This window comes from Cetorhinus maximus, chromosome 4 (assembly GCF_964194155.1).
Source record: "Cetorhinus maximus chromosome 4, sCetMax3.hap1.1, whole genome shotgun sequence".
NCBI classification, from domain to species: domain Eukaryota; kingdom Metazoa; phylum Chordata; class Chondrichthyes; order Lamniformes; family Cetorhinidae; genus Cetorhinus; species Cetorhinus maximus.
The window spans coordinates 19892347-19904951 of NC_135882.1; the positions used below are offsets into that span (position 1 = coordinate 19892347).

At 45.1% G+C, this 12605-nt stretch overlaps 1 protein-coding gene across 2 annotated transcripts in view; it reads right to left on the minus strand.

Moving 5' to 3' along the window:
• The window catches only part of grhl2b (grainyhead-like transcription factor 2b), a 137485-nt gene that overhangs the window by 79286 nt on the left and 45594 nt on the right, over positions 1 to 12605 (minus strand). For both annotated transcript variants that reach the window (XM_078540018.1, XM_078540017.1), the window contains exons 5-7: positions 6940 to 6995; positions 5735 to 5891; positions 473 to 584 (exon numbers count right to left, since the gene is read on the minus strand). In XM_078540018.1, coding sequence (XP_078396144.1) covers positions 473 to 584; positions 5735 to 5891; positions 6940 to 6995 — 325 coding nt within the window. The remainder of the gene's footprint in view (positions 1 to 472; positions 585 to 5734; positions 5892 to 6939; positions 6996 to 12605) is intronic.

Here is a 12605-nt window from a genome sequence, read left to right on the forward strand (position 1 = left end):
GTCTAAGCTAACTTGTGAAGTGGGGGTACTGGACAACTGTTCATTCACACCCAAACATGGTTCACTGCCTTACCGAGAGAAAGTGAGAATACTGGCCAAAAAAAAACTAATTAAATGTAAAGGGATAGAAATTCATCTCAAGTGGTGGCACCAAACGGGTGGTTTTGAATTGGACACCCAACATGCCTAATATTTAGTTCTATTCCAGTCAATGGAATTAAATATTAGATGCTGCATTGTGGCCAATCTGATACATCTATTTTCTGCCACTGCCCGAGATGAATTTCTACCCCAAAAATGCTACAACAAAATTAATTTAAATTTCCAGTCGGGCCAGTACAGATTAAAGATGTAAAAAAATATCAAATTTTGCATCGTAGTTAACTAGCATCATTACAATTACAGATTTTTTTCTTTTCATTGCGATAATAACTCTGTGGTAGGCACAGGCACCATTTGGATAGTCACTTACCAATATCAAGGACTCGCTGTTTGGCAGTGTGCTGTCGAGAGTGCCAGTATTTCCAATACCTCAGTTGCTCATCACGGTTCTTATCTTCACTGAATACCACCATTATTACACTCTGGGGAAATGGATTATTCAGATTATATTCTTGTTATCTCACAATAAATAACAAAGCATACAAATTTATCACTTTTCTGCCCTTATAAAGTCTTCTGATATTTTCCCAACCAGAGCATAATTACATAACTGACTGCAGTTCCTCTCTGCTATCAGGGAATACACCAGAGATTTAATTCTACAATAAAACTTTCTAAAAAGAGAAAAAGTGCAATGGGTAAATGGAAACTTATTAACCATTATCATTTGCACATTCCTTCCATTCACATGGCTCGTCCTCGGTAATTAAAATCCTCACTATTCATATTCTATTCCTTCAACAAGAACCCATGCCCTGTCTTCAAAAGTGTGATTTGCATGCCATCTGTCTTTTTCCCCCCATGGCTTACCATTTGCAAGGACCCTACAGCTAGTTCCACTGAAACATAGCAAGCTGTAGTTTTCAGAGAGAAAAAAGATATATATATATGATATATTGGATATCTTATACAATATCCAGCTAAACGGCATGAGATACAAGCTAGGGCCTAATGTATGCTTCTGACATTGGAGCAGTATTTATTGTAATCGCTTATCTGGAACTGGTATGTCAGCAGAAAGATAATTCTCATGCAAAGCAATGTGTTCATTTCAGTAAGTAGTCAATATCAGTAAGTGGACACTTCAACAAATGTTTAATTTCTACCAGGAAGCAGAAACAAAAAGCAGCGGTTTCAATTCCTGAGTCGCTGTTGAATAATTTGGGGCCAAGTGGTTTCCATGAATGGATCAATTAATTCGTATCATTATCTTAAAGATAGCAGCCAGTCACTTTTGCCCACGAGGGATTTAAAGGCAATATGAGTTTCAGCAGGCACCATTCCATAGCACACTAATAAATTGACTGTTGTGATCTCTCTGATTTGAAACTATGGTTTTGGGTACAAAAATGGCATAAGAACAATAGTGACCATGCTCTTCAGATGGGGGTTAAAACGTGTTGCTGGGAAAGAGTGCAGGGAGCTTGATTCAATATCCAACTCATTCTTTATCCAACACTATTGGCAGAATTTTATCCGAACACACCTGCATGTAAAGGAGAGGGAACCTGTTTATTCTGACATCACCCTTTGCCATGGCAATTCAACTCAGTTTCCCTGCCAAAGACAATAGGCAGGATGATGCACCAAATCTTGTCAAAGGAAAGGTTTCCAGTTAAAGGGATCTCAGCAGGGGTCAGAATGGCTCTACGATGATTCCCGAGACTTCAGCAACCACCGGAATGAAGGGGAAACCTGGGAAGGCTGCCCGTGGGTCTCAGAATCTCACTTGCAGGCCCTGCTGCTGGATCTGGGGGACTGAAATGGAGTGATGTTTCCCAAAGACAGGAGGAAGAGGCCAGCCTCTCAAACCAAGCAGGCGCAGATGGAAGTGGCCGAGGTGGTGAGCAGCAGCACTGTGGTCTCACCTGGGTACAGTGCCCCAAGAGGTTCAAGGGCCTTAGGAGGGCAGGAAAGGTGAGCGATATAACACGTTCAGGTGCCAAGCCCCACACTCTGACTTTCCCAACATTTTCTTGCACAACACCAGTCAAACCAACACACCTTGAAGCTCCAACCATTCCTCTCTCTCTCATCCAAGGCACCTCCTCACATCCAAATATGAACAGCTAATATTCAAACTCATCTTTTTGCCATCTCGCGCCCATGCCTCATAGTTACGCTCTCTCCTCTTCGCACAATTCAGTCCTTAATATCATAACATTCTGCTCTGTCTCCTTGCAGGAGAAGAGAGCACGGAATGCCAAGGGAAGGCAGAGGCTAGGGGGCAGGTGGCGGTGTGGTGGCGGAGGGGGAGAAGGGAGTCTTTCAGTGATGGCCACCTTGATACATATGAGCAACATCTGCCCACCACCCACACCCCACCCACCCAAGTGCATGGAAAGAAGGTTGGTGCATGAGGCTGCAAATATCAGCAACAACGTGCTGTGAAAGCCTTAGCCTCCTGAGACATTGGTACAAACAAACGTCGAGAGAGCTGATTTTCTGTACAACCTCTCTTGGGAGTCTGACCTCCTTCAAGCTGGATCTCTTTGTCCACCCCCGCTGCCCGTTGAAGCAGCGTGGTGTTAAGGCAGCGGCAGCTGGTGCTGCTCTTTTGGCTCCTCATCAGAGAGGCTTGGTAGAGTTGTATTAGCTGCTTCCAAGCAGTGGTGAAGGCTGACAGTGGGGAAGTGCAGGTCAAGGGGAGTGAAGTCCAAGGCAGGTGAATTGAAGTTGGAAACCACCTGTCAAGCAGTGAGGGAGAGGTGCCGTGAGCAGCACCCTGTCCCCTAGGCGTGGTTGCAGCTCTTCAATTTCACTACTTGAAGGCTTCCCAGCCTATCAGTTTCACGGACAAAGCACTCCCTACTGTGTCCTCACCTAGTCAACTCAGGTAAGATGCACACTGCTCAGGAAACCTATGCACCGGCTGTTAACGCCAGACTGCTGGGTTAAATCCTCAGGTAATTGAGATTTACATATTTTAGCTACTTGCCCAAGAGCTCTGCACGGGTCTTCTGTTCACCTGAAAATCCATCCAGGTTAAACCCAGAAGTAGGCAGGATCATGTTGGGTTCCCAATCCAACGCCACTTTTCAGGGCATTAGTCCCCTATGCACGCACCCCCTCACCCCTTTGGCAATTAAAATTCTAAATTAGGTGGCAAAAAGATAGAAAATATTTCACTTTACTGACATTCCTCACAAAACATTCAGCCAGTCAAACAGAATTTTGAGTATTTCCCAATATTCTATTGTAAATGTAGGGGAGAGAGATGAAATGTTCTATGAAACTGTGCATATCTGGGAGGGTTAGACTCCCCCTTTCGACCATATTTAGAGAATTATAAGCTAATTACTCACAAAATAACCCCACCAGGAAACCTGGGGCTTTTGGAGAGGAGAATAATGGTGAATATTAACTCTATGCTCAAGGAAGCAGAGGTGTCACAGATCAGGCAACTAAACAGATTCCAGAAATTCCAGACACCAAACGTAACTAGAGTAAATTGGAAATGTTGCTACTGGAGAAAAAGGGCAATTACTGGCATTTTCACAATTCTAAAGGATGTGGATAAAACCTGCCTCAAATCGTGTAACTGGAAGCTGGGGTGGAATGAAGAAAGAGAGGGGAAAGGCTAGGCTGAGCGCAGATGATAAATGTGTGGAAAGGACCCTAGGGAGAGATGGCAGAGCAATCAGCAAATTCATGAGCAAGTTAGATCATTTTTAAGCAAAAGAAGCAATTGTGCAATATAAAGCCAGAGCACAAGATATTTTGTAAAACTTTGGAAATGACCCCAGATGGATCAGCTCCATGCATTCCTAAGCTCCAGAAATGAGCTCTCCTAGATTTTCCAGCTGGTATTACATTCTATGGGCTCTGTTGGTCAGTGCAGACGCAAGTCTTAGCTGCGTTGTGAATGCAGGTCTCCCTCTCAGTGCTGTTGGATTACTTTTCTTCTTGCTACTGCACATAACTTCAAACATCAGAGGCATGGCTCTGACTGTATCTGAGGTTGACAATGAGTAAATGAGATACTTAATTTGTTAAAACCATTTGGCATCTGTTTATGACAGGTTTTGCGCTGACCCTTTAGGTTTTAGTTTCAAGGTTCTGTTTAGCAGATGGAAATGATGTCCCTTGGAATTACACTCAATTTAAATGGAAGCAATTGTATATTACATTTTCCCCTTTGGCGTGTTTTTCCCCCAATTACTAGGTTGAAAAAAATCGTATAGGTTTCAGTGACTTTTAATCAAATTGTCATGGAAAGGAAAGAAAAACAACTTTGGACAGGATTTTCAGGTCATCGTGCGGGCGCGATGGCCTGGGAGCGGCCAGGAAATGGCCCGACCAGCGACTGACAGAGACTGATGGAGGCGGCAGGTGAAGTGGGGGTGTGGGTGGAGATTAGTGAAAACCCTATTGGAGCAGATGTTCAAGATGGCAGCCAATAATCTCTGGAGCGAGACTGCAGCCAGGTCAAAGACCATATGACCAGTTGGCAGCATTCACGCTAGTCACCGTAAAAATTAAACCAAAATACAAAGCAGGCAGCTTAAACAGAATAATTAATAATTGACCATATGCTAATAAATCCTTCCACTCTTGGCTGATTAGTGGAAAATATTTATTTTGCACAAATCAAATCCGATTTGATTCTGTTCGGAGACATCCTTGCCACCCAGCTCTGCACATCCCCTCCCCACCACCCCTGCCACTACGCTCCATTTGGAGATCCTGTGACTACTCAAAAAATCAGGGCATTAATTATTTACTCAAAAGGCAAATGGTCAATAAAGGTAATTGAAGGAAAAAACACAAAACAAACATACAAAAAACACAAGAAAACCCAGCCACTGCAGGATACCTCAAATACAAGTCAAAATGTCTTTTTTTTTAAAAAAAACGTCTTTCCTCCCACTCCGCACCCACTTTCATCTTAAAAAGAACATGTTGAAACACCAAGAACACAAGTGAACAGAAGACTTATTCATCCCAATCTCGAATTCTGTATAGAAATCTCTTCAAGATGTATTGCGTCTTCCATTCCTATAGATCCCAATGAAACCATTGGATTCATGTCAGCATTTAATAATCGGCCGCTTCACATCAGCATCTCTGTCCAAGGTGGCATTTGAATTATGCTGGAAACCACAAGCACAACCCTATAACACAGTTGCAAACTAATAAATAGCCATCTGAATTGGACACTTGCAGTTTGAAACCACATTGTCCAATTATAGTAACGACCAGATTAGCACGTTTATATTCACAAAAGTCAGTGCTTTTAGTGGCAGTACCCCTTTCCCCCGACTAATTTTCTCCCCTCTTCTGAAAATCTTGCAGTTCTGAAGAAGTCGTTTTCAACTCAAAACATTAGCACTGTTTCTCTCTCCATAGTATTTCCAGCACTTCGTTTGTATCACAAACACTAATCAATCTTAACCCTACCTAACCCAAGTGTACAACGGTCCATTATACAATCTCCTTCAAACACACAAAACATCTTTATAAATTGCACTGTATCTATTGAGCTTGTGGATAAAGGACAGTGTGACTACATGTGAACTGTCTGAAGGTCAATATAATTCCATTCAGGATGAAGAGAAACACAACAGCTTACCCTAACTTTGCTGATTGGATGGCGAAGGCATTTGTTGGCTCCAGTCTCCCTGAGTGTTATGGAATAAAACTGTCCTTTATTCAGGTATGTCATCGGCCCTTCCCCCTGCTTCTGACGTAAAGATTTTGTGGCTTCCAACATGTACTGGAATGAATCTCTGGAATAAAGCAAGAATTAATGTTGGGAGGATTCAAGGAAACATATAGAATTCCTAAAAATTTATGAAGTGTCTATGTTCATAATCTGGAGTTGGGCTTAAAAATCCTCACTAATACCAGTTGGATTTAATGTCTGTTCCGTCGGTATGGTACTGCAGTTGCTTATGATAGAGATCTTCTTCAGAATCCCCGAAATGACAAATGAGTAATTTTATTTCCTATAAAATGCAGTACATTAAGTTAGGATTACAAATCTAAAACAAACTATCTTGTAATTAGCTTTATAAAATACCAATAAAATATTGCAATAGGTAAATATACCAACAGCCGCAAAGCTAGTTGATGCTTGGAAGGGCTGGAACTTTGTGTCCAGGGCTCCCGACCTTGTTTGCTCTGAAATAATTTTGAGAAGCCAGAGAGAGCTCCTGAATAGTGCCCTGATATTCCTGCCTGGGGTAAGCAAAACAGAGAAGAGCTGTAACACACAGCTGGTCAAAGCAGTTGACTTTTCAGATGCTCAATCTTCATCAGAATCTTTCTGACAAAGGGCATGAAACCTGCACCAACCCCACCTGGTGAATGTGCAAAGAAAGGAAAGGGGGGTGGGGGGGGCGGGGGGGAAATAGCCCGGGAAACATAAAAGTATCTTCAAGAGGATAGAAAACTATTCAACACTGACAGCTTTCAATTTATTTCATCTCAAATTATTTTTCTTGAGGCCACTAACTCCTTCCTGGGATATCGGTCTTTCAGCACTGGGCACCCATCAGTACTCCACCCAACTATCCAGTATTCACACAAGAACCTAGGCAACATGTTCGGTGGGCTAGTTTACTTCAGGGGGGCATTACAGCTGAGCCTGAACCTCATCTGATACTCACATTTACAGGGTCAAACACAGAAACCATTCAACTCACATAAAGCAGTGAGCAGAGGAATTAGTGAACAGGGTTTAACACACATTCTGCCTGACCATGGCATCCAGCTGCTTCCCATAATATGGAGTTTCCAAATCCATAGATCCCTCTAGAGATTCCAATGTCTTACCCTCCTGCATGCTCATAGATGAATTCTTCATCCCCTAACGAAGAGCTGCGGTATTTCTGCAGTTGAAGGAAGCAAAGAGCATGGTGTTAGCAATATAGTTAGCAACTGGTTACAGACGATGAAGTTAAAGATTTTCAAAGTACATCATTAGGAATGCTTAGACTGCCTCTTTCCCTATTTACCATGTGAGCAGAATTCCATTCACATCACTTAGAGCTCATCAACCCAAGTTGTGAAGGAAAGCACAAAATGACACAGAGAATTTCACTTACACACATTGTCCTTCTCCTCTGCAGTCTGGCCACAATATAACAAACAGAGACATCTTGCAGTGGCTGCTAGGTCAGTTGGAAGGAATTGCGTAGCACATTGCTTATGTTGGAAGTGTGTACAGGCCCTTACCATTTTGACTTTCCTGATGTGAAAAGGATCTTCTTTATATACATCTCTCCGAGTATACATTGTTCATTCAGGACCGACAGTGCAGTTTCTGGCATTTGGTCTGGCTTCAGCCTAACAGTTCACCCATTAGCAAATTTACTAAATTTAGTCAAAAATGACACGAGGTAAAACATTACACACGTTACTAATACTGAAGGATACAGCTTGCATATAATACTTGTAATGCTATTGTCCAACCTCTTTGTAAAACTTGCTTAAGATGCAAGAATTTATCATGTTGTTCCCTACCCAAAACCTTTGATTCACAGCTTAAAAAGTTTTGTTCTGCTCCCCTGATTGATGTGCAATATTTGCTCAAGATATAAGTTTTTTTTTAAATCTTCTCTTCTCTCCTCCCTTCCCTAAATCTATTTACATGATTATGAGAATTCCCCACCCCCTGACTTCCCACAGCTGTGTGTTTTTTGTTTAGGAAATTGTAAGCCTTGCACCCGAAAATAAAGTGATTCCCCCAACTGTTCAGTTCCAACCCCACTATCACGTGAACAAGTGATCATTCATCATGATCCAAGCCTGACTGACTGACTGATTCTAGCTGAAGTTTGCGAGATCAACATCAAAGCACTCCATAAACATCCCCTCTGTCCCCAGTGCAAACATCAGTAGATTTCAGATACAAAGCAATACATGCATTCCAAAAAAAAAATCCATTGGCCGGAATTTTAGGTTGAATGAGTGGGCACACACCCGACCTGAAATCACACGGAATAACGCAAGTCGGCGTTGGGCATGTGTCACTACGTCTTTGTGCTCGCGCGCAACATTGCACAGGAGTCGGAAATGCGCCCGCCAACAATGAAGCGGGCAATTAAGCCCATTGAGGCAAGGGTTAGAGATTTTACAGGTCCCTTGCGCTTTAACAGTTGGTGGACGAGCCAATCAGCCAGGCGGCCATCACCTTTTCACTTCATACTCGATCCAGGGTGGGATAAAACGTCCGGGATGAAATAAAATAAAAGATGTTTGGGGGTTGAGGTTTGCTACCAGTTGCTTGAATTCGCATTACGGAGAGAGTTTGCGGCATTTACTTGCGCGAATTTCATTGGAACATTACTGCAGCTCCCTGAGGCAGCTCCACAGCCATTTGTCAGCCTTCAAGGAGCTCGCTGGAAACGCCCGCTCGGACCCTCACTTCTCTCGGCACCTGCCCACTTCCTGCCTCCACCCCCCCCACCCCCACAACCCCTGGCAGCGCTCAGCCTCTCTCAGCGTGCATTTCATGTTGGCTGCCAGTTAATTGGCCAGCCAGCGTGAAATCGCATTCGGGGTCCAGTCACAGCCGGACATGGAAATCGTGGCCGCTTCTGGACCCCCCAATCAGGTGCGTCCAACAAGCCCAAAATTCAGCCCATTAACTTTGAATTTTTGCTTATTGATCCAAACTGTATAAGGCATTGAAAAAACAGTTTTTATTTTTGATTATTTTCTCAGACATCGCAGTTGTAAATGTTCTGCCTGAATGAAATAGTACTCTCTGGGTATGATAGTTCCACAACAGCTGGGTGTAAACTAGAACTCCCAGGGTGTATCTTGGTCTCACACACAAGCATAATTTCACATGTCGTCCCCAGTGCCTGGGGAAATCTCTAATACACAATGTACAGGTACAATTTTGAGCGTTATTGCCCACGCAAGGCGGACTCTAGTGAAGCTCCCCGGAGTGGGAAACGAGGCAGGTGGGGACACTTACTTGTGGAGGAGGCGAATTGTTAGCTTTCCATTGGAAGTTGGGAATTAAGTTGGTGGCAGATTAAAGGTGGACCGTGGCTCCTGGCGGCAAGCATAGGGAACCCATTTTTAATGCATTAGCATGTCATGCATACTCATTAAAACCCACGCTCGCCAGATTAAATTGCATCTTTGCAATTAAATCCAGAAACGAGAAACACGTGCCTTCAGATTCACGGTGGTTAACGGTGACGTGCAGCAGGCGAGTTAATCTTCCTGGTGGATTTGCAGTTTGTCAGAGCCACTTTTCTTGGATGGGGAACTTTGTTGGGCCAGGTCACAAGATGTTGAGCTCTTGCATTGACTTCAGGTGGTGGCTGTTCACGGAAGTCAGGACACAGCTGTTTGAGGAAGGGGGGGTGGCGGCTGTCCAAGGGAGGTCGGCAATGCTGTCAGGGGAGGGATGTTGGATCACGGTGGCCCTAAGGAGGGTCGTGAGGGACAGAGGGATGGAGCTGGAGAACATAGGGAAGGTCAATCTGTGCCCAAGGCAGTTCAAGTGTGCTAGAGGGGAGGTCAAGGGTGATTGAGGTAGGGCTGGGAGAGGGCAGGGGAAGGGTGACAGAGGGAGGGTCGAGGATGACGGTTGGCAGGTACAGGGTGCTGGGAGCAGCTTGAAGGTGCTGGAGGGCACAGTCTTAGGTTGACAAACAGTTGATCAAGGGCTATACTGGATAGCTCGAGGGTCACAGAGGGCAGGGCTAGGGTGATAAGGGAGGTTACAGGGTGACGTCTTGCAGTGCCAGGGGTCAAAGTGTAGCAGGTGAGGACTGGGGGGCAGCAGTTCAAGTTCAAAATCCTCCTCTCAGACAGCCAGAATGATGCTGCTGGCTTGCAGAGAGTGGATGGCTGTCCGAGTGCCCTTTAGACAGAGCGCCTGGGCCTTCGACCATCGTATGGTAACAGCTTGGTCGGCGATTTTCTGCCTCCACAACCCCCACACACAATTGGCCGTGCCCCTCGCATGTGCATAGCTAATTGGCTGGCCACTGTGCAACTGCATGTGGCCAAACATCTCGCCTCCGAGTCCCCTTCTGTTTGGGGTCACTCGCTGCTGCAAAACGATTCCACCAACAGAGGCAGCGGCCTGTGTTGGGGAAGAGCTTCTTTCAGCTATTTCTAACATCAAATGACTGATTTTACGCACATGCTTAGTGATTTTTGCAGAATTCTGTAACTTTCTTTTGTGTTCATATCCTACCAGAAATATCATTTTTAATGCTATCTACTGATCTATATGGAGGAGGGTACAAAGCAACAAAGACATTATTTCATTGATTTCATGGGTTGGTTTTGTGATTCTTGCTGTCCCCATTATTTTAGAGGCTCTACCACCTTGCTCTCACCCAGCGGTGCCAGTGGAAAGCTAACCTGGAGAGCAGTCTTCCCTCTAAGCTGTGTGCATCAAGTGCTGCACATTTTATCATTAGAAACCATACACATTCTGATGGTTAAACAAGGCTTACTGCCACTCTAACCCATAAGTAAAGAACTGGGAAAATCCCCCATGACAGGAAATTAACAAGCAAGAGCCAAGCCTTACATGATTAATCAGGTGGAATTAACAGCTGAAATTCACTCATGTCTGTTCCTGGAGCCCAAAGCTATCGCTCAGCACTTGTCTTTCGTGTGGCTCGCTCGTCAATCCTCCCACTCACCTCTTCCCTCCTGCTTGCCACTTCCTACCCATTCTCCAACCCAACCACTTGCTGCTCACCTCCCCAACCCTTCCGCTCACCATCTTCCCTCCCGCTCACCACTTCCCTCCCTGACCCTTTCACTCGCTGCCTCTCTCATTTTCACCGCCTCGCCCCCGACCCTCCCTCTCGCTGCCCCTCTCCTGAGCCCTCACTCGCAGCGAGGGCTCAGGAGAGGGAAGTGTGAGCGCAAGTGTCGGGGAGGAAGACAGTGAGTGAGAGGGAAGCAGTGAGCAGGAAGGAGATGGCAAGCGGGACTGTCAGAGAGGGAGGCAGCAAGTCAAGAGAGGCAATGAGCTGGAGGCAGGAAGTGGTGAGCAGCAGGTAAGCTGGAATATTTAGTAAGTTAAGGGTTAGTAAGTTTTATTGTTAAAAGTTGGCGAGAGGAGTTTCGGGCCAGTTAATACCACTGATCTAGTCATTCTGCTGCTGGTTTTGTAGAAGTATTAAAGGAAGATTGATCCCAAAGACATTCAACACATTAAAAAGGGCTTTTCTGTGGAGTTTGTGAGAAGTTTTGGATTCCTAGCCCAGATCTCCAAACAACAATGCAAAAGTTCTTGTGACATTTTAAACTGCTTATACTTCCAAATACTACCTCTCCCTAATTTACTTTTACATGCACTGTGATAGACAGTGTTCTTAAAAATGATGAAACACTTTATTAACTCACAATTCATAGATCTCTATTAAAAAAAAAACCATGGGTGGAATAAATGCTACTATTTCCTCAAAAACTCTTAATGGACATTCTCCCTCCTTGAGAACTGTCAGCATGACATTGGCCATCTTAATTTCTCCGCTTCCCTCACCCACTCTAACCTGTCTCCCTCTGAATTTGCTGAACTCCATTCTCTCAGGTCTAACCCTGAATTTGTTATCAAGGCTGCTGACAAGGGCAGTGCCATTGTCTGGCGTACTGACCTCTGCCTTACAGAGGCTGACAGCCAACTATCAGACACTTTGCCCTACCTCCCCCGGACCATGATCCACCATTGTTTCCAGGACTGTCACTGACCTCACCTCCTCTGGAGATCTCCCTCCACAGCCTCCAACCTCATAGTTCCCCAACCCTGTACGAGCAGATGAAATGAACTCCCAGAGAGAGCTGTGGAGGTGAAACCCACTGGAATTATTAAAGAAACAGTTTGGTGCTAATGGGAGAACTTCAGGAATTTTTGAATGGGTGAACTAAAGTGAGTTGAATGGCCATCCCCATCCACTCTTCTCTTGTGAAACTCCCCTCCTCCAGCCCTGTGACACCTACCCTGTGATCCCCATCCCGCCACCATTCACCCGCGGCCTGGGATCCAGTGATAATCCTAGGACTCGGGTGGGTGTCATGCTGGCAGCAGCCACTGTTCTCCTCCCCCCCCCCAGCTGGTGCTGCCAATACAGCTGCCAGCCTCTGACTCGCCAGGTGGGACTTCTGTCCCTGGTCCCAGGGAAAGCCCATCGCTGGCCTGTTAAGTGCCTGAGTGGAACAAGATGCAGCGGGGCCTTCTCAGAGAGAGGTGATGCAGGGCTCTCACCGACTCTCCAGCCGGTGGCCAAGACTCCCGTCGTCTCCATAAGACTCCACCTGTATCATCAGCGCAACCTGGACAGAATTGGCTGAACCAGTGCAAAAGAAAAACAGGCAATTTTAAGCACAAGTGAATTAGATCCAAAACCGCTTATGTTTGCACTGGCTTAATAGTCAATTTTCCATCTGTAAAACTGGCCACACCCCCGGTCAAAATTACAAGACTCCGCTGATTGCCAAGTTTGGGACAGCTC